General features: G+C 37.1%; 2 protein-coding genes across 3 annotated transcripts in view; one reads left to right on the forward strand and one right to left on the reverse strand.

The window, feature by feature from the left end:
• Pik3ca (phosphatidylinositol-4,5-bisphosphate 3-kinase catalytic subunit alpha) overlaps nucleotides 1-7,420 on the forward strand; it is an 80,097-nt gene extending 72,677 nt beyond the window's left edge. The window contains exon 21 of the mRNA XM_078043686.1: nucleotides 717-7,420. Within this exon, the coding sequence (XP_077899812.1) occupies nucleotides 717-987 (271 nt within the window). The 3' untranslated portion in view covers nucleotides 988-7,420. The remainder of the gene's footprint in view (nucleotides 1-716) is intronic.
• Nucleotides 6,437-21,849, reverse strand: Kcnmb3 (potassium calcium-activated channel subfamily M regulatory beta subunit 3). Of its 2 annotated transcripts, none has more exons than XM_078043687.1 (4): nucleotides 21,788-21,849; nucleotides 14,931-15,122; nucleotides 11,158-11,356; nucleotides 6,437-6,760 (listed from the first exon to the last, which is right to left on the reverse strand). In XM_078043687.1, exons 1-4 carry the CDS (start codon nucleotides 21,847-21,849, stop codon nucleotides 6,635-6,637), a joined length of 579 nt encoding a protein of 192 aa, XP_077899813.1. In that variant the 3' UTR covers nucleotides 6,437-6,634. The 2 variants fall into 2 exon arrangements, with proteins under 2 accessions (XP_077899813.1, XP_077899814.1); XM_078043688.1 differs by lacking the exon at nucleotides 6,437-6,760 and adding an exon at nucleotides 9,141-10,396.
• Between the last annotated feature and the right edge of the window lie 439 nt (nucleotides 21,850-22,288).

Genomic DNA, 22,288 nt, shown 5'->3' on the forward strand with positions numbered 1-22,288 from the left:
GCTCAAGATAAAGAGTTTTTGTTGCTCTATCAGAAATAATTGATATTGTTCAGGTAATTTAAGTAACAAATGTTATTTAGCAAAAATTGAATGATGCTGTGAAGAATGAAAATGAAAGGCAATTTAATTTATTGAGCTAATTAAGGCCTAAAAGGAAAATAATTTCTAAACTTCATAACACATTCAAAGTTTTTACTTACTGCTCTTTAAATAATTGGACTCCATCTTCTCTGTATTGGCAAATAATAAATAGTGCTTAAAACATTTTTAGTCATATAAGTTGAAAAGTCAAATTAACTATAACTACCATGCATATTCATTATTTTTTTTACCACCTATGATACATCATTTGTCTATCTTAGACCTTAAATTACTTTTTTAAAATTGTGCTTTATTTACAACTCTGTCTCCTGACCCTAGCTGAAATCCTAAAAGCTTTAGTATGAACCAATTCTTACATATTAATAAATATTTATTAAGCTCCCAATGTGCCAGACATTGGTCTTTGTGTTTGTGATAAAACAATAAACAAAGTTTTTATCCTCATTGAGTTTACTTTCCAGTGGGGTAAAGGAAATAGAAAAGTGCTGGCAAGGGGAGTGGGGAGAGGAGAGCTATTTGTCCAAGTAAGCCTCTCTGTGTGAAATTCGAGCAGAGATCTGAAAGTATTAATACCATTTGCATCATACTGACTGAACTATTTTTATTGCTTATAGGTTTCAGGAGATGTGTTACAAGGCTTATCTAGCTATTCGACAGCATGCCAATCTCTTCATTAATCTTTTCTCAATGATGCTTGGCTCTGGAATGCCAGAACTACAGTCTTTTGATGACATTGCATATATTCGAAAGACCCTAGCCTTAGATAAAACTGAGCAAGAGGCTTTGGAATATTTCATGAAACAAATGAATGATGCACACCATGGTGGCTGGACAACAAAAATGGATTGGATCTTCCACACAATTAAGCAGCATGCATTGAACTGAAAGGAAAACTAAGAAACTGAAAGCCTAATATCTGGATTCTACACTGCACTGTTAATAACTATCAGCAGGCAAAGACTGATTGCATAGGAATTGCACAATCCATGAACAGCATTAGAATTTACAGCAAGAACAGAAATAAAATAGTATATAATTTAAATAATGTAATGCAAACAGGGTTTGATAGCACTAAACTAGTTCGTTTCAAAATTAAGCTTTAGAATAATGCGCAATTTCATGTTATGCCTTAAGTCCAAAAAAAAAAAGGTAAACTTTGAAGATTGTTTGTATCTTTTTTTAAAAAACAAAACAAAACTCCCCAAAATATATAGCAATGATGGAGAAAGAAAAAGAACGATGTTCTACTTGCCTTGCAAATGTTCTGTTTTGAAATGTGGATACAACAAAGGCTGTTATTGCATTAGGGCTAAGTAAACTAGAGCTTATGTTAAATTATTTAAGATTGGAAAAGAATGAAAATTTCTTTTTTTTCCCCATTGCTGATCAATTTGCAATTTGAAATGGATTTTTTGACTCCTTGTTTAATGAAGAAAAAATGCTTTGGGTGGAAGGGACTCTTGCGATTTCATCAGAGACTTTTTCTTTTTAATAAATCAAACCTTTTGATGATTTGGGGTCTTATCTGCACAGTTTTGGAAGCAGTCACAAATGAGACCTGTTATAAGGTAGTGTTTTTGTTGTTGTTGTTTTTGTTTTCTTTTTCTTTTTTTTTTTTGTCTTTTTTTTTGTTTTTTCATTGTTTTTTTTCTGAACAGTATTTACAAGGATCTGACTCTTATTTCCTAGGGAAATTCTGGACTCCCACAAAGTAAAATAATCATCATAGAAAAAGAATGAGCAAGAATAGTATTTGTTCCAGAATTGTACAGTGTTCACCTTAAGTTGATTTTTTTTTCCTCCTTTTGCAATTGAACTGAATACATTTTTCATGCATGTTTTCCAGAAAATAGAAGTATTAATGTTATTAAAAAGATTATTTTTTTTATTAAAGGCTATTTATATTATAGAAACTATCATTAATATATATTCTTTATTTACATAATCTGTCCCATAGTCATGCATTGTTTTGCACCCCAAATTTTTATTGTTAGTAGCAGCATGGTTAGCTTTTCTCTTGGTCTGTAGACGAGGCTCAGGCACTCTCTCATTAATACTAATTCCCAATGTATAACTACTTAAAGAAAACAGATTGAACTTCACCCTTTTTCCCTTTTATTTCTTTCTGTTTTCACATGAATCCCTCATCTTCCACCCTTTTATAGTTAAGAGTGGTTCAATCATATGAAATAAGTTACCAGAATTAACACAATTTAGGCTATCGTCCTGATTACATAAACCCCTCTACTGAGGTATGCTCATGAATAATACTTTAGAATATGAAAGAATAGAAACCATGAACTTTTTTACCTTTTTAAGCTGTTTATCCATATTTCAATGATAAAAATAGGACGTTAAACTATTTTTAAGATCGTTTCCCAGAGATCAGGTCTCACTTTAACCTCATTAAATCTCATTTGAGCACAGGACACATTCTAAAACTTTTTTTTTTTTTAAACAATCACCCAAGATGTAGGAACTAATGCTAGTCATCACTCTAGAATCTGATTTTTTACTCAGTATTTGAAATGAATGATTAATGCCTAGGAGATAGCTTTAGCAAATGTCCAGGTGCCACACCAAAAAAAAAAAAATAGTGCAATAATTTACTGACAGTTTTCTAGATTAGGCATATTATTGGAGAACAACTTTATAAAGAGTGCACATTGTATACTCTAGTAAAACAGCATCTCTTTAAAAATATTCGTCTACAAAATCAGATACTTATAGTAGAAGTCTTGAATAGTGAACAAGGGACTCTAATATAAATATTCTTAGTATCTGGCTGTTTTAGAACCCTTAAAGGGCATAATTATTGAAGATTTAGGTACTTCATTAAAGCATGTATATAATATTGCCAAGAAGAAAAATAAATTTCAAAATTAGAATTTATTTCTATAAACTGTCTTGGAATAGTTAAGCAGAATTTAAAATCTGTTTTAAGCAGGAAACCAGATATATTCTTTTGCAGATACAAAATATCTCATAACTTATTTAAACTTCACAATTACATTTTGTGTTATTTAGCTTATATGCAGTTGATAAATACTAACATCCCATCCTTTTCTATATCAGGGATTGATTATAGGAAAACTCAGTGAAATGGTACAAATCTGAAAATTTGATGGTGGAAACTGAAGAATTAACAGAGAACTGTGTTTTACCCAAGTGCCAAAAAAGCCTTGAGCCTCCTTGCACAAAATTTATGATTTCTCCCTTTTTCACAGTAGTTCCTATCATTATGCCTCTTTCCCCCCAGAACCTCTCCATCATAAAAACACAAGCCTACATAGCTTACTTCATCATTTACATTTATTTTCAAAAGTTACTACAACCAAATTAATTCTGTTTGGAGAAGTATAGACAAATTCTGTAAAGAATATAGATTAAGTGATCTAACTAAAAAGAAAGGAGGACAGGAAGTGTTCAGAAAGGCAAGACCAAAAATCAAAAGCTGCATGGGGTGACGAGATCTATTTCCAGGTACTTCAATATCAGAGAGCAGTTGTCATAGATTGGTCAGATCCTAGAGCTGACCATCCTTGTCATTGAATGTGATGTAACTGACTATTGGCTCTACAGTTTCCTTAAGTCACTTGAGAAGTACTCCTTCAATAATTATTTTGGAGGGGAACAAAGCTCCTCTAAAGAAAAAATAAATAAACCTAACTTTAAATACATTGTAGCAAGAAATAATCAATTGTTTGAAAAATCATGCTTTAACTTTTTACCATATTCTCAGCTATACAAAAACTTTTTTTTAGGATTTTTAGACTGCTGTTAATTTAAATCTGTTAATCTTATTGTGGGATTTGGTTTTTTAAAAAAGATGTTTCTAATTGGATTTTTTAAAAGAAGAGTGTAATTTGGTTGCTATTTTATGATAGAACCTAAGCTTTTTGTGGTTCTTAGTGTCCTCTGTAAAACTTAGTGTCAAAGTAATCAACTTCAAGTTTTTTCCCTTCTATTCTGCTTTATATTACAAGCCCATTAGAAAATGGGAACCTGGTGAATATATAATGAATTGTAAAATATTTTAATGTGTAACTTTTTCAACTGTGAAACTATGACTATTGGTTTTTTGATGAAAACAGCTGCTGATAAAATATTTTGTGTTAAGTGTAGTTCTTATTAATCAGGAAAATGATGGCTTGATTAGACTGTGTATACCCTCTTGGAGTTTATTTTAAATGAATTGGTAATTTTCATATAGGTAAAACACAGTCCATCTGTGTTCTTTTTCCATCAAAAACTGAGTGGTTTAGCATTATAAGAAAAACTGTGAGCAGCCTATTTTAAAGGCGCTATGGAAATGTCACAGCACATGAACTTGGATTTGTTCTTTACATAATGATTTTGTAAATCCGTTTAACTCATATTTGGATCAATAGGCCATGCTTGCCAACTCTCTGAAGAAATTTAATATCCAGCAGTATGTTAAAGTTAGGATGTGAACTTATCTGAGTATCATAAATTCTTGTTTCTCTGTCTGCACAAGCTACAGATCTGGGCTGGACCCACACACTCACGAGTCCACCTTAAAAAACTATTTTGATGTCAAAGACATCACTAAACTATTCAGTTTAAAGGCAATATGTGGTGTTAAAAGATTGTGGTGCTTCTCCTATTTATTTAAAGACAACTTTCATACTTCAGATGTTTTTGAGAAGAGGGAGGGGGCAGAACAAGGAGGAGATGTTTAAATGAATTACATTCTTTATATATCTATCCTGTCTGGAAGGGGCATATCTAACAGAAGGCTGAAAGTTGTGAGAATATATGTGCAAACCATCAGGGAATCAACTCTTCATTGAGGATGGGATTGTGAAGGCCGAATTATAAAATTCAGCACTGACGATGTCCTCAGATAATAATTCTTGGTGACAAAATAACAACAGCTGGGCTGTTTTTTAAAGTAAAACACAAAACCATTTTAATTATTACATTAAAAATTGTAAATATATCTTATGTGCCATGGCCTGGGAAGCCTGTTTTCTTTTCTTGCAAAAAATGATTTCCACTCTCTGAAAATATTATAGGATTTAACTCAAGATAACTATGGTCCCAATAAAATTGGATGGGTAACTCTACCTCAGAAGGTTAATGGCAAAAAAATTAGATGAGTCACAAATCAATACTTCAAGCTCCTATGTTACAGAAGTTTTGCAGAGCACTGTGTTTATGAAGTCAGAACTTGGCATACCTTTCGTGCAGGAAACATTAAGGAAAGATGTTAGCTAAAATTTAATCATTGTTTAGCCGTCTAGAGAAGGCTATAGTGTGAGGAGGTTCATGGTACTAGGTTCTTGATTTGGCATTTTATGTTTATTTTGTTCTCTTTTCTTCTTTATTCATGAGTTTGGTATATGTTTTTTTGTACACATTTCTGTTTGCAAACACTGCTAGACCTAGTCAAGAGGGATCTTTCATAAAAGATGTAAACAAATACATGGTTCTGAATTTCGGAAGAGTTTAAAGTTTATTAGGAGTCTCCCAAGATGATATATTAAATAACCGTATTTATCTCATTCAAGTCTTGTTTTGCACTTCCTCCTTACTAGTTCAGTGCCACTCCTTCTTCTTGGTTTTACATATGTTCCTCTTCCAGCCATGATAGTTAGCAGAAAGCAGAAGGTGTGAGCCATAGGAATATTTTCTGACTTGATTTTTACATGACTACATGTAAGAGCTTTAGTGGGGAAGAATTGGAAGTAAAATTAGTCCATTGTATGTATAACATAGTTAGACTTAACTGGATTTTACTACCAACAGTAGGCTCCATTCTTCATGTTGGTAAGTACAGAAAAAAGTATTAATATACATTTGATAAGACAAGTAAAGTCAGTGAATTTTATCTGCAACCTCATTTTATCTGTCACTACAATAATTTTGTGGCAGAACCAGGTGTATTTTTGGTTATTGTTATTTTATTGATCCTTTTAGGATCAAGGAGGGAGAAAATCTTGAGTGTTTCATATTAAAATATCTTTAATAAAACTAAGCTTCTTAATTCTAGTACAGATTTCCAAATGTGGTCACAATCTGTTAATTTCGTAAGAAAAAGTCCTTCATCAGATTTTAATTTATGCCCTTAGAGTAGATTGAGAACTTGGCCTTTATCTGACTCTAAAAATCTTTTTGGCTGTGGAACCCAAGCTTTAAATTGCAATTAATGGCTTCAGTCTTTGGACATAAATTTGGTTAAATAAAATGTTAAAGAATATGTCCTTTTGAAACATAACACCTTAGTGTCTTGGAAAATGTAATACTACCAGAAGACTACTGACACATCAAATGTTTATCTTAGATTCCTCTACAAGGAGCTCAAACCACCTTTTTAGCCTCATTAATTATAGCAAGTCTGTTTCTCTATATTTTGTTCATTTAATGAATTGAAGTCCTGTGGTATATTGCATTAGTTCAGAGACAGATGTTTTTAATGTCCTTTTAACAATGGCCCAAAAAGTATTTGACACAGCAAGATGCATGTGTTATTATATCAAGAATATAGGATAATACAGTATCACTAAATTTAAGACCTCTTCCCAGTCTTGCTGTTCATAGCAGGAAGTTTGGCCTGTGACTGCACCTGTTGTTTGTGCTCATCAGAAACTGTCAATGTCTGCTTTTCTTTAACTTTGCAGTCTGTAACATCACGCTGTTTATTAAAAAAAAAAAAATTACCTTGATTTGTGTTCAAACAATCTTTAGTGTATTATGTAAACAAAGAGCTGTGATAATTCTATCTTGCCATTTCTTTTGAAAAGCAAACCAATGTTGCTAATATTCAAAATTTAGCTGAATTTGATTGAAAACCTGAAACTATTATGCCTTAAAAGCCAATTTTTCTAACCTGGTAAAGTGATAAATATTAGAGAAATGTATGTTTAGATATTAACTTCCTTTAACCATAAATAATTTTATACTTGTACTTTCAGCAGACATATATGTATGTACACACAGGTATGAATGTATGTATGTATATATATATATAGGTAGATGGACTTTTTTCTTCAACAATTGAAAACCAGAACTTAAAAGTGAAGTTAGAAACGAGCTAGTTTTGCTTTCCGTTATCATTAAACATTGCAAAGGGTAAGTCTGGGCTTTTCTTTGACCAGTAATGCACATGGTCATTAATATTTAGTATTTATAAGCATTTAAGCATATCATTGTTTAAATTCTATTGATTTGCCAAATGGTTTGAACTTTTAAGTGACTTTGCTCTCCAGATATAATGTCTGTCTTTCCTGGGATGAACCAAGTAACCTCATCTGAATGAAAAACAATAATTGAAATATATGCTTTGGGTTTCAAATTGGTAGTTTTGATTTTTTTTTAGAAAAAAATCACAAGAATTGCACATTGTTGAGGTGAAAGCCAAATTTATTAAAAAATAGAGATGCAACCTTCATTTAAGAAAACTACAGAATTTTCTTTTACAGAATTATTTAAAATAGACATGCATACATATATTTTATTTCAGGGAAGTCTTTGGTATACAGAATGATTTTGTCATAACTTTAAACCACAAGTTCTGCTAAATGTGTGTCACATTTAGCCAAGAGAATGGGGTGGGGGCAGAGGAATTCTCTCTGGCAGCACTCTTCCCTACCCTCTATACCCATTGTCCAATGAAAAGTACCAAGGCTGACTATGGGAACTCAAGTTTTTTTGTTGTTGTTTGTTTTTAGCTACAAACATTTTTGAGCACCACTACTCGATGTCAGAAACTAAGCTTTTTTTTTTTTTTTAAAGAGAGAGAGAGAGGAAATTTTTAATATTTAATTTTTAGTTCTCGGTGGACACAACATCTTTGTTGGTATGTGGTGCTGAGGATCGAACCCGGGCCGCACGCATGCCAGGCGAGCGCGCTACCGTTTGAGCCACATCCCCAGCCCAGAAACTAAGCTTTGTGTTTCATTGACTCTACCTTATTTATGCCTTAAAAACATGAAGACATTATCCCTGTTGTGTACATGAGAAGAGCTCAGAGGTTGAGACAGCTTTTCAGATTTGCCCAAGAATATGCATCTAAAAAGTTGTTTGGTAGCCTACAAACTGAAATGAATCCTACTCTGAGACATGTTCTCTACCATTCCATACAAAAAAGAAGGTGAAACATCCAAGATCATTTGTTACTGGTCAAGTCAACATTGCTCTATTAAATTCAGCTTATTTACTAGTTTGTGGCTTGAAATTAATTGGTAAAAGGCATTAAACTGATTCAGAATCAGAAGTTTACAGTTTGATGACATCTACACATAAAAGTTGCTTCAAAAATCTGACTTGTGGGCTGGGATGGAGCTCAGTGGTAAAGCGCCTGCCTAGCACACATGGGGCTCTAAGTTCAGCCCCCAGCACCACTAATAATACTAAAAGTCTTATTCTGTTGTCCATTATTTAAGACTTTTTGATAAAATTTTAAAGATTTTTGAGGCACACTGGAAAATCAAAAAAAATTTTTTTTAAGTTGAGATGGACACAAAGCTTGTTTATTTTTATGTGGTGCTGAGAATCGAACACCGTGCCTCACACGTGCTAGGCAAGTGCTCTACTGCTGAGCTACAACCCCAACCTACAAGCAAATTCTTTTCAACTCAATCTGGAAAGCACTTGTGGGAAGAATCTTGTGACACCATTAAAGTACAGACAACTGCTGACTAGCCCTGTGTCGCTTTCCTGCAGTGTGGATTATCTGAAGTAGATGTTGAAATCCAATACAGCTTCTCTTCACTTTACATTTCTAGTCATTTCTCCTGCTCCTGTCATAATGTGCACAGAGTAAAGTGAGCTAATGAAAAGCATAATAAACTAGAAAAAAATGTTGTGGTACTTGGCAAGGTTAAATATAATTAACTATAAACTTAGTTCTCTGGAAAGCTTTCCTCTTTTATCATGAATGGTGAAAAAAGAACTAAAAAATGGTAGGTCCACATTTTATTAACCATGATACATTTTTTTTTAAAACCAGGGATTAAGCCTGAAAAGGTTTACCTATTAAGCTACATCCCCATCCCTTTTTATATTTTATTTAGAGACAAGGTCTCGCTGAGTTGCTTAGGGCCTTGCTAAGTTGCTGAAGCTGGCTTTGAACTCATGATCCTCCTGCTGCCTCACCTTCAAGGATCACAAGCATGCACTACCACGCCCAGCTAATTTTTTGTTGTTGTTGATGGACCTTTATTTAATTTATTTGTATGTGGTGCTGAGAATCAAACCCAGTGCCTCACGTATGCTAGGCAAGTGCTCTACCACTGAGCCCAACACCAGCCCCTCATTTTTGTCTTTCTATAAAGAATGAACTATTCTTTGCCAAGGATTTTTTTTTTTTTTTTTTTTTGTACTGGGAATTGAACCCAGAGACACTAAACCACTGAGCCATATCCCCAGGCTTTTTATTTTAAGACAGGGTCTCGCAAAGTTGCTGAGGCTAGCCCTGAACTTGTGATACTCCTGCCTAGGCCTCCCTAGTCACTGGGACTGCAGGTGTGCATCACCACACACCACTAAGGATTTTTTTTTTTTTTTGGTAGAAAAATTATTGCATGAACTATACTGCATAGAGTTAGGCTGACAGTCAAGTGCTCAGTAGATACCTTGGTCATTTGTTTCTATACTGACAGATTCTAGCAAGGGCTAAACTTAGATACTAAGAATAGCTACCTTGAACTCATTTTGCCCTGTGTGCTTCCTTGGCTCTTATGTGAAAGGAGGTTTGGAATAGAAAGGAGGTGAGTCTGTACATATTTACAGAATGAATATAATACACAATGAAGCTTTTAAAAAAAATGTTTCCCACATAAAAATGCAATATGTAACTTTGCGTGGTTAGTCTAATTGGCAGGCAACCATACTTAGGTCTTCAAAAATTTCACTGTGTGAGGCCAGCGCTTTACTTTGGCCACTGTCTTAACATCTCTCTGCTCCTTCCTTTGCTCCTCCCCAAACTCCACAGTTGGATTTGCTGCTGTCCTATAGAGTGTACTCTGCCACTTGCCTGATCTCTGACTGAAGTGCTATATTTTCCACATTGTAGGGACAGACACTGTGTCAATCTCACCATGCCAACAATCAGGGCACCACCTAGCAAAGTCAGTGAGGGCCAGAATAAACAGTGGAAGACAACCATATGGTTGTACTTTTTTATAAGAATGACATCTTCAGATTGTCCATCTGGATAGTAGAAACATGAAAACGGGGTTCCATTTTTGTGATCGAAGAATTCCTTTATGTCCAGGGCACTGTTGAGCAAATCGTTCCTATCTCGATGGCACTTAGGTGTATAAAAACACTAGGAATATGGAGGAGAAAAAAGACGACACTGTCACTAATACCAAGCAACAGCTTCAATTCTAAAGTAACTTCAGGCTTATGCTTGTAGTGAGAAATTTCAGTCTTAGAAAGTGGTTAAATATTACATAGTTCATAAGGAAAGGTTGACAGGAGAGCACAGTGAAATGGCCATTTCCAAGTGCTAAGAAAAAAAGTTTAAAGTTCATTACCATATCCATTAGGAACTTAGGGGACTGTGTTAGGGACTAAAAATGTTTGAGACCTTAAAAATTATTGCATCCAGATTGAAAATAGTGCTTTAAGACATCAAAATGTAAATGTCAATCTAATGCAACTTTTATAATTAAGTGTATATGTAAATTTTAAGTCTTTTTAAGTGGTTGTATAAGTTATTAAAAGTATAACAATCCATTAAATTTAATAAGAAATCTTGTTTGACTGACTTAAGGTCAACCTTGAGTACATTTTAACATTTGTTGATGAATGTGAGCTCCCCATGTAAGACTGCCTACTGAAAACTGCTCAGCCTACGAATTTCAGTTACCAAAACTGGAATAATGCCTCTCCTTTCTGTATATCCTATTTGTCCTCCAAGAATTCTGTAAGCTTCATTTATCCTGATTTGACCACTTTGGAAATGTTTGCTTGAAGGAAACAGACTTATCTCTACAGATGGCTCTAGGTTCTACACCCTGCTAGGACAGTCTGTCATGAAAGGGTGGTGGTTCTAAGAAATCTATTACATGAACTTTACATTACCTTGGAATTGATCTGAACAGCCTCTTCATTATAATGCAGCAGAGCTTTCTGACCTGAATGGGTAAGGTTCACAAACACCTGAAGACATGGGTACTTCCCCTGGCCTTGGCAGTCCATGCCACAGCTGAAAGCACAGTCCAACCAGTCCTCCATGATGTGCGTGTGGATGGTAGTGCAGTTCGACTCTTTGCGCTGAGTGCTTCAATATGAAAAAATAAATACTCATCTCCTACAGGAACTTTAGTTTCACATTTCTAATGTAGTAGCCCAAGGCATTTGTCTATTTAAAGGTTATAATGCAGGATCGTTACAGAAGCCACGTAATGATAAGGAGGAGAGTGTGGAGGACGTAGAGACAGGATAAACAGCAGCAGATGGCCCAGTTCTATCTCAATTCTAATCCTACTGACATATTTCTCACTATGCCAACCCTAAGATCCCCTTAGATCAATGGTTTTCAAAGCTCAGAATTACCTGAATGTGTATGGTAGAATTTGTGTACTCCAGGGCTACACTCCCAGAGATTCTGTCTTAATAGGTCTGAGGCCCAGGAGTCTGTGTATTTAACAGTATTTAAGATACAGGTATTTGGAGAAATAGACTAAGTAGTGTTACCCTAAGTGCTGTGTCACCAAGATTCACACTGTACACCCACTAGCTTGTCCTCATAACTGCCTTTGGAAGAGTCAACTATAAGGCTTAGTCAACATAACCTGCAGAAAGTTCTGCTAACAAGACACAGTTCCATATACCCACTCTGCTTCCAAACAAACAGCCAAATGCACGCATACAAGGAATCTGTATTATAATACCTACCACATTTTTGTTTTCTGAAGTTCTTTTAAAGTCAGGAACTACATCTTGTTCATCTTTATGTTTCTTAAAGTGTAAGGCATAGTACCTCTCCCATCCTAAATGCTCCATGAGGATTGTACTAAATTAAATTTTACTTGAAAAATAGTCCTTGAGAATTTGCACATGTACTACATACACGAAATGTCTTAGGTGCTATGGAAGTGGTAGGTAGATAAAGTCCCTGCCCTGAAGATTTTGTGGTAGTATTGAGAAAAGATCTATACAGATAAAATAATTAGAGAACATGCCCAAGAGAGAGTAAATGAGACCAAGAGGAAATGCTGGAATTGTGTGGGACCAGCTTGTCATGCAGCCTCACACATCTAGGTGGGTCTCTTTATTTCCTCTTGCCTGAAACAAGAAGTTAGATTAGCAAGAGCCTTAAAGTCAGAATGCTTGAAATGCATTGTTTAGTTAGATTCATATCACACTTCTTAATACCATTGACCATAAATAATCATTTTTCTTTATTAATATAATAAACTGGAGACACACTATGCAGTTTAACCTGGCTGACCTCCAGGGGCTATGGAAGTGGTAGGTAAATAAAGTCTCTGCCCCTCCGAATAAAAACCCCTAGAAGTGGGGCAGTGAGAGCAGTGTCGGGGTGCTGTGACATAAAGGTGTTCAGGCCACTTAGCCTGCTTTTGCTGGTTTCTGAGAGGGAGGACAATGAAGCCCAGGAGCCAGGACTTCAGCAGCCTCCTGAAAGTGTTACAGAAAATGTTCTCTTCTGGAACATCTAGAAGGGAATGCATCCCAGCCAAAGCCTTGGTGTTAGCCCTGTGACACCTGAGTCTGACTTCTGACCTACAGAGATGTGAGATGATCAATTTGTGTTAAGTTAACCAAGCTTATGATAACTTGTTACAGCAACAACAGAAAACTAATACAGACACTCAAAATACTGCAAACGTTGAAAAAAATGGAGGTAGACCTAGAAAACTTGTTGGGCAAGTGAAAATCAAAAATAGAAAATAAAGTTATTTTATAGGTTTAGCTCTGGCCTGCTGCTTCACTAAATTAACCTATCTACTTAACCTAGGCATCTTGGGATGCTTTCTTATCTCTTAGAACCTAAGTTCTCTAAAGCTGGAGCAAGTACAAACAATATGATTTGAATCTCCCCTTGAAGAGTTCAAAAAGCTCTGCTATAAAGAGTATGACATTCTGTCCTACACACAAGAGCCAGGTTAGAACCTGTCAACTGGAACCAAGAACATATTTTTAGGCAGGGGGGGGGGGTGGGACTGGGGATTGAACTCAGAGGTGCTTAACCACTGAGCCACATCCCCAGCCCTATTTTGTATTTTATTTAGAGGCAGGGTCTCACTGAGTTGCTAAGCACCTTGCTTTTGCTGAATCTGGCTTTGAACTCACAATCCTCCTGCCTCAGCCTCCCAAGTTGCTGGGATTACAGGCATGCACCACTGCACCCAGCTTGAACCAAGGACATATTTAGGACTAAAAAGTAAACACACTCTTTCAATAGCATTGTGGGTGTATTTGTCAGCAGCTGTGACAAAAATCTATCATCACTGATGGGAAAATGAGGGATCAAGATCATGAGAATGGGTAAGAACTATCAAAATCTTCCTAACTACCATATTTTCTGGAGCAGAACTCTTTGAGATGGCACAAGATGAGAGATGTGAACTCATTGCCCTTAAGCATTCACTTTATTACTTTAACCAAACAATTTCCAGAAATACTTAGAAAAGTAAACCTTAAATATGAGCAACAGTTTGGTGCCAGATTACAGGAGGTATCCTCAACCCATCTCCCAAATAGATCACATTTTTAAAAATAATCTGGTCTGCCTGTGTGTGCATATTCATTGTCTCTCTCCTCTCTCTCTCTCTCTCTCTCTCTCTCTCTCTCTCTCTCTCTCTCTCTCTCTCTCTCTTTCACACACACACACACACTCTCTCTCTCTCTCTCTCTCTGGCACGCACGCACACACACGCGCACACTTACACAGATACATTCAAATATGTAGATATATGTAATTCAGTTGTATTTTTAAAATAGATGAGAAAAATGGAGTAACAGGAAAAGGAGGAGAGAAAGCAATGAAGTCAGAATTGAGGTACAAGCATCAAACCTAAAAACCATCAGAGATCCCTTCTAGTTATAAGAAATAAGCTCTGAGCTTCCTAGCAGCCAGCTAGATGTATGATTCCTGGCTTCTACTGAATAAAAGTGAGCTGGTTGATTAGGAACAGAACCAGTTCTTCTGGTCCTAATGTCAGAGAGAAAATTCCTTGGAATTCTTATAATAGCAGCACCATATGTTTAGTGGATGGTGCCCTCTGCCTTTTCCCCTATCACTGGTCACTCAGGAATGGGAGGAGATGAATCTGGAAAAAATAACACAAGTAGGCCACTCACTCCCTCTCCCTCATTGGACTCCTAGGCCCTCTTTTCCCATTCTCCCTGGGCCTTCATTGCCCTTTCAATGTCCAAAGTAAAAGCATCCATTGCTTTTACATGCATTTAATGGGAAGCAAGTTTAAAGAAAGGAAACTAATATTTATTGAGCAACTATTATGGAGTTGGATAGAGATAGTCAAATTCAAAAAACTTTCATTGTTTCCACAGGGAAGGATTAATATTTCCCATTTCCCTGAGAAATGACATTTTTAAATGGAGAATTTGTGACTTAAATAAATATCTAAGTTGTAGATTATGTTTGGAGGTGTATGGAAATGAGAGATTGAGTAGGGGAAGGATATCTTCCACATTCTTACCACTTTATTCTCCAAACCCAGCAGTTTTCCCGCAGGAAGAGAAGGAAAAGTAATTGCACCTTCAGAAGAGCAGAAACTGGAGAAACCTACACCAGCCTTCCCAGCTTTACCACTGTGCTTGGGTAGGATCTGAATTATAAACTCTGGATCTCGGACTCTGATTCTTACCTGAGCATGAAAGGCTTCAGGATGGTTGTTCCAAGCAAGAAGAACATTAGGATGGAGAAGCCCATCATTGCAAACCCTAGCAACATGGCTCTGTCCTCTCCAGCACTGGAGGGCAGCTTCCTGTGCACCTCTGGTGGGTCTCCGTCCTTATAGTCTCTATATCTCTTCTTCACCGAGGTAGGAAAGGCTGTCCTTTGGAGGAAATGATGGGGGAGATTGAGACAAGCTCAGAAACAAGTAGCATTTACCAACATAGGGAGTAGGAGGATAATCCCATTTGCAATCCCTGAAGGCTATGAATGCAGGTTCAATGCAACACAACAAGAATTCCCTTTCAGAGCTTGGTGGGAAGTCCATCTAAATAAGCTTCGATGGTGTTCTAGGACATATCTTTAAAGATATAGTAACAAACAGGTCTGAGTAACGTGGTCTGGTAAACGGCTTTAGGCAATCTATCTAATCAATGACTAGTTAAGAATTACCTAAAATTATTTCTTCTAATTTTGTTTTATATGAATAAGTGTTATAAACTGATTTATCTTTCAGGGATATTGCACATCCTTTCTGAAAATATTTTTTACATTCTCTTATGGATTCTGTCTGGTAAGCATGACTGAGAAGCTTCACTTTTGGAATTAAGAGCATCCTGAAACGGCAGGGTTTGTCTTGTTCTTTCACATTCGCATGTGGGCAAGGCAGCACCCCACCAACTGCGCTCCCAGACCCATGGCTCAGCCAACTATGATTTATGAAGTTGTCATTGCCGTCTTCTCCTGTTCACTTCTCCTCTCCATCTACTCGCTGCTCTGCATAAGTGTCCCTGAGTTTCTTCTCTCTGCTCTGCCTGAGAGCCTGATGCAACAAAGGATGTGATAAATTACTTCACAGTGGGGTGTCTAGTGAACGGTAAAGTCCAACACAAAGGTCACAAACTGGTGGTCCATGGACAGCATCCAGCCCATGGATATATTTTATTTGGCCTTCTCTCTGGATTCTTTTATTTATTTATTTTTAAATGTGGGATTAGTTGCTAACACTTTAAAATCATGAGATTGTCCATGAAAATGCTGATTTCTGACTTTTGAAAAAACATCACAAGATCTACATTCCTACATTCAAACAGTTGAGGCCGGGCCAACCAGTGGCTGCCCTGTGGGCAGACTGTGTTCTCCGGTTTGCTACAGTCCCAGAATTTCACATGATAGTGTCATTAATTTGCCATCCCCTGCTCAGTAGCCATTTGAGTCCCAGGGATGGTTCTATTTTAAGAGGCTTTATGAATTGATAAACCAAATAAATGCTTATAATTATAAAAACTTAGGCTCCATAAAGCTGCCTGAAAACCTTACTAAATTTTGAAGCCAAACAAAAACCTTATCAAGGTTTTTTTCCCCAAAAAAAATTATATTTCATATTTTATCCCATGTCCTTGCCCTTTCCTCTCCTTCGCCCCTGCAGCATGTTCAGCCTCTAAACAGAGCATGAGGAATGTCAAGGCAATCCAAGGTGCCTTGGGAGCCCCCACGGGGAAGCAGTTGCTTCTAAAGATTGCCACTTTGGAGGATAAAGAACTTTATAACCTCCTTTGATACTTCATTTATCCTCTATCCTTCTACTCTGAGAGAATGGACACAGAAAAAAAACCTTCATAAAATTTGAGACAGAATATTTTAAATTTATCAGCAAATCCAATATCTTAGGGAAAGAGTTTTAGCCCTAAGGTAAAGTTTGGATATTTTCTGTAGTTTCCAATACCAAACACCTTTCATGTTCCCTTTGCTCTGACGGTGGACATCAATTGCTCTATGTCATAAGGTATGTGGAGATTTATTGCAAGATACCCTTGGAATCCATGGGTGAAGAGGTCTATAATGAGGCCTCCTGGCATTTCTAATACATTCACTAAATATGCCCAATTATAGTGGTGTGTTGCAGGGAACTGGCATAACCTGTTAGATTCTGATCTAAGGTAGAAGTCAGTACTGCTAGGACACTACAACAGCTTTCCTATTTTCAATATTTCTTCTACTTTGTTCTAAGGCTTTCTGAAAAATTGGCAACCTCATAAATCCCTTGTAAAGAAGTTATATCATGTTGTGGGGAAGGGGTATCATAAAGCAGTCATTAAAAATTAACACATATGCTAAAGATGGTGGCTGTAAACCTGTAATAGCAGCTACTTAGGCTGAGGCAGGAGGATCAAGAGCTCAAAGCCAGCCTGGGCAACTTAGAAAGATCCTGTCTCACAATACAAAATAAAAAGGACCGGGATGTGGCTCTGTGGTAAATAAAGGAAAAAGGGAGGGAAGGATGGGATGACATAAAGATAAAAGGAAGATCAGTAATTAGAAGAAGGAGACCAAGAGACAGAGTAGAGGGATGGGTAAGGGAGGGGCAATGCAGAAAGAATTTTAAAAAAAATCATGTTATGTGCATATATAAATACACAACGAGAACTTTACCTTTATGCATAGGCAGAAAGAACCAATCAAATATAAATTAATAGATGAGCAAAAGGAAGTCTAATAAAGTAGAGAAACGAGAATGGGGAGTACAAAAGTGGGGGATCAAAAACTGAAATCAAATTCCATACATGTATGAACCTGTCAGGATGAACCCAAATACTCTGTATGACTATAAATCTCTAACAAAGAAAAAAAGAACCCTTGGGTTCCATTTCTAGTACTGAAATAAGTAAATGAATGTTTTTTTAAAAATTAAGTTAAATCTGTATCTAACATTTAAAGAAATAATATTAAAGAGTAATATTAAATATTAAAGAATAATAGACTCTAAAATATGAATAAGCTAATATTAAATGAAACCAAATTCTAGTAATGAAAACTAAAGGAGTTGAAAGTAAAAACTTTGTGGATATATTTAATAGTTAATTAGATACATCTGAAAAGATCATTAGTAAACAGAAAATGGATCTGAAAAACAGCCAAAGTGTAATGCACAGGGATTTCTAAGTGGAAAATATGGAAGGAAGGTTAGGAAACATAGAAGACAGGTTGAAAAATGCCTAATATGATAGCTGTTCAGAATTCCAGAAGAAGATAAGTTAGAAGCAATATTTTAAAGAGAAAGTAAAATTTCAGAACTAACAAAAGACCCAGTCCACAGATTCCAGGAGCCCTGTGGCATAAAATAAAAAGAAATTCACACCTAGACAGCATCACAGATATATTGCACTCTTACAAAAATGGGGGGGGGGTGGAGATACTTAACAGAAGCCAGGGAAAAAGACAGTATGCTTTCAAAGGACTGATGAGCTGAGAGCTTACTTCTCTATAACAAGAATCCAAGCCAGAGGACAGGAATGTTGTCAATACACTGAGACAAAGTAACTACAAGTTTCTATACCCAGCAAAAGAATTTCTCAAGCCTAAGTGTGAAATAAAAAATTTCAGAACACACGAAACTGAGTTTGCCCTCCTAGACTCTAAAGGAAAAGGTCAAGTATTTACTCTAAGCTGAAGGAGAATAATCCAGGAGGCAGAACTGAGATTTCATCAGAAATGTGAAGAGCAAATACAGGAATAAGTAAGTAAAGACATTGACTCTAAAAAATAATAATATTCCTTATTCTTATTACTATGGAAATGTTTTGGACAGTTAAAATACATGACAAGAGCATATAATTTGGAGGGGGTAACAGTGCTAACGTGTTCTAAGTGGCTAGAAGTTGGGTGGGTGGAGATAAAGGTATTGAATTTACTTTGATAAGTTCTGGTCTGTGTACTAAATTTCTGGAGTAGCCCCTAAAAGAATAGAAATAGGAGACATAATTTCCAAATTATTAGAAGGAGGAAAATCAATCCAAAAGAAAGCAAAAAGGAAGAAAAATCTCTCATGGAAAAGGCAGGACAAATAACACAAATAACCTGATAGAATAATGTTATTCTATCAGTATATCAGAAATTATATGAAATCTAAGAAGATTAAAAGATGTTAAAAGATGAAGATTGTCAGACTAGATTTAAATATGTTTATATTTTTACAAAAGACACATCTGTGTATTCACAGATACAGAAAAGCTGAGATTCAACACACAAAGTGTAACAAAAAAACAAGCCGATATGAACCTTAAGATTAAAGGCTTTGTTAGAAGTAACATTGATTAAAAAAAACTTTAATTCACCTGGAAGATATAACAATTCTAATTTGTGTATACCTAATAGCATTGCCTCATTGACAGAACTATAAGAAGAAATAGATAAAATCCACTATCAGATTATGAGGTATTTTTATACACTATTTCATTGTAATTGAGTAATTGATAGCTCAATCAGAGAAGTCAATAAGGAAAGAGGTCTGAGCAAAGTAATTAACAAGCCTTACCTACATAATAGATATTACTGTCCCCTGCAGAATGCAGTCTTCTCAAGCACATAGGGAACATTTATGAGACCTGACCACAAATTTAGCTGTAAAGAAAGTCTCAAAAACTAGCAAAGGATTCATGAGAGCTACATGCTTTTGTATGCTCATTGTATGAAACTCAGAAAATGTAAGTCTAAGAAAGAGGAAAAAATAACCCCACAATCCTTTAGAGGTAATTCCTGCTCATTTGCTAGGTTATTCCTGCCTTTTTCTATATTGTTTCAAATGAATGCAGTCACACTAGATAGAGTTGAGGGGTTTTAATCTTATATTATTCACTTGTTTCCCATGTCATTAGTTATTCTTTGTAGCCATTCTATTGGATACACAATATTCCATCAGGTGGATATTCCATAATTTCCTTAACCATGTCTTCATTGTTGGATATTCTTACATTGTTTCCAGTTCTCAGAGACCACAAACAGCCCTATAATTAACTTTGTGATGTTTACCAACACCTTTCATCCAAGGACCTCAAAGCACTTACAAATGATCTAATTCTCTCTCAAGTCAGTGATGTCAGGGAAGGCAGTTTTACTTCTTTGTGCTAGTAATACCTCTCCATTTCTAACCAAGGTATTTCCTGGAAATGTTTAGTCATAGTCAAGGCAGTGTCCACCCTGCTGGTCCTCTGCATAGCAGGTAGGACCGACTTTCCCACCAGACCTGAGCACAGCACAGTGCATTCTGGCTCAGCCTGAGGCAAACTCGATGACAAAGCTCGAACACGCTTATCTGGGTGTAAGCAGGACAGAAGCCAGCAGCCTCTCCCTCCAACACTGAAACTTGTGCAAGAAGTGTTCCTTAGAAACATGCTGTGGCTCATCAAACTTCATAATTCACCCAGTACTTACTTCACATGTGTATGTAACTCCTAAGCATGAGGTACATTAAATTAATATCTCCCTGTAATTTGTTTTTGTTGCAGAGGAGACTTTAGCAATTACTGTTACCCTTCCATCTTTTAATGACAAAATTATTTAACAACTTCTTTTGAAACAGCAAAGGAGGTTGAGTAAAGTCAACATGGTTCATCAAGTTCAGCAAGAGGAAAGAGCAATCATTCAATTGTGCGTTTCGGAAAAGAAAATGAGATGCTACCTTGCTTTGGAGTTAATATGACTCTCTTTATATCTAGTTAATTGGGCTGTGAACAGGGCATTAAAAACTTGTTTTCTTGCATGTTTGCATTTGATCATTTGCCATGCAGTGATTCACTTTAATTGTCTACTCATAAAAGCATTTGTTCATTCCTAGGAGAGAAGAATCGCTTTCTCCTCCATGCTCTGACCGTTCCTTCATCCCCAGACCTCACCCAAACCCCTATATCTCCCTCTTCTCCTGTTTTTTCTCTCTCAAATATCCACCAGCATAGCTAAAAGACAGTGGTGTAGATAAACGTGATGACATTGCAGTCTTCAGTGCTTCCACTTTTTAAGCTCCAACTCCACTTGAGCCTCTCACAAGGTCATCCAAGTTTTCAGATAGTGAACTTGGTTGTGACTAGTACCCCTCCCAAGAAAATGCTGGCATTGCTCCTCTCTGTTTTGGTGACCACTGCTGACTGCCTCACCACTCCAACCTCGGGGTAGTGGGGAGTGCCACTTTCCTAAGGGCTCTCAGCTCCTCTGCTCATCATTCCCCTGGGGAGAAAGGGGTGCAGAAAAATGATTGATCTTACTTCCCCTTTAAGGAGTGGAAGTAAGCTAAAGTGGAAGTACAAAAGCTAAAATGTACACGAAATCTGATGATCTAGTTTAGAATGCTCCGAGAGTAGATCACTGGGCTAGGGCGTGTGGGCTATCTTCCTATCTCCATTTCAGAGATAAGAGGTAGACACAAACTTGCCCAGAGCCATACACCTAGTTAAGTAGAGCTGGGCACTGAATCCAAGACAGTGACTGGAAGGACTCACAAATAGGACCAAAATACTGGTGTCATTTCCTCATTCCTTCATTCAACCAAGAGATACTGACTGCGCACTAACTATGTGCTGGGCCATATTCTAGTTCTGGGATCCTGAGGGGAGTTATTGGTCTCCAATAACTTGAAAGCTAGGGAGGAATTCAACCAGAAAGGATGCAGCCTATGATGTCAGCATTGCTGGGGAAGCCTCAGAGGTACCCTGAGAGGCATGGCAGGTGGGCGTTTTCAAAACACAAACACCAAACCCAACCCCCAAATTTATTACAGCCAGTGCCTCACACCTGTAATCCCAGTAGCTCTGGAGGCTGAGACAGGAGGATTGAGGTTCAAAGCCAGCCTCAGCAAAAACAAGGCATTAAGCAACTCGCTGAGACCCTGTGTCTAAATCAAATACAACATAGGGCTGGGGATGTGGCTCAGGGGTTGAGGGCTCCTGAGTTCAATCCCCAGTACAAAAAAAAAAGAAAATTATGATAGCCCCCCCTTGCAACAATTTCTTCCATAAGATGCCCGTTATAGGCTGAGAGAGTCTGGTGGTAACTTACCTCCCCTGGCACCTCCGGCTGCCCTGGAGTGTAATTTGAACGGGGATGCTGAAGGGCTGCATGAGGCCAGGGGGCTGGCCAAAATGAACTCCCTTCACCTGAGTCATGCCCTCTGAGGGCACAAGAAGGATGAAGCCTAAGCATCAACGGAAGTGGAGTCCCAAAGGGAGTCCCCAACCCCCAGCGTAGCAACAGCCATCAGAAGCCCTGGTGCTTCCAGAGCTGCCAGCCTGCTAGAACTTTCCTGGAGAGGTGGGAACTCTGGGCAGCCTGGTCCGCGCAGCTCTGCAGATTCTGGCAAGGTGAAGCAGTCACTCCTAGATGCACAAAAAGAACCTGCTTCGTTTTCTACAGACTTCTCCCCACCTGTGCCTGGTGCCTTATCACTGGTGTTTCCGCTTCGCCAACTGGGTACATCGTCATAGAGACCAAAACACTTGTGGAAAGTTCTGAGACCCAAGGGGCCCTCTATAATTGGTGAGGGACCTACTCCATTCAAGG

Source organism: Ictidomys tridecemlineatus, chromosome 3, assembly GCF_052094955.1.
Source record: "Ictidomys tridecemlineatus isolate mIctTri1 chromosome 3, mIctTri1.hap1, whole genome shotgun sequence".
Taxonomy (NCBI): Eukaryota; Metazoa; Chordata; class Mammalia; order Rodentia; family Sciuridae; genus Ictidomys; species Ictidomys tridecemlineatus.

Coding starts and splice junctions, on each gene's coding strand:
- Kcnmb3 (XM_078043688.1), bottom strand. CDS start 21,849: ATGCAGCCCTTCAGCATCCCCGTTCAAATTACACTCCAGGGCAGCCGG. Junction 15,123..21,787: donor AGCCGGAGGTGCCAGGGGAG/GTAAGTTACCAC, acceptor TTTCCTCCAAAG/GACAGCCTTTCCTACCTCGG. Junction 11,357..14,930: donor CTGAAGCCTTTCATGCTCAG/GTAAGAATCAGA, acceptor TTCATATTGAAG/CACTCAGCGCAAAGAGTCGA.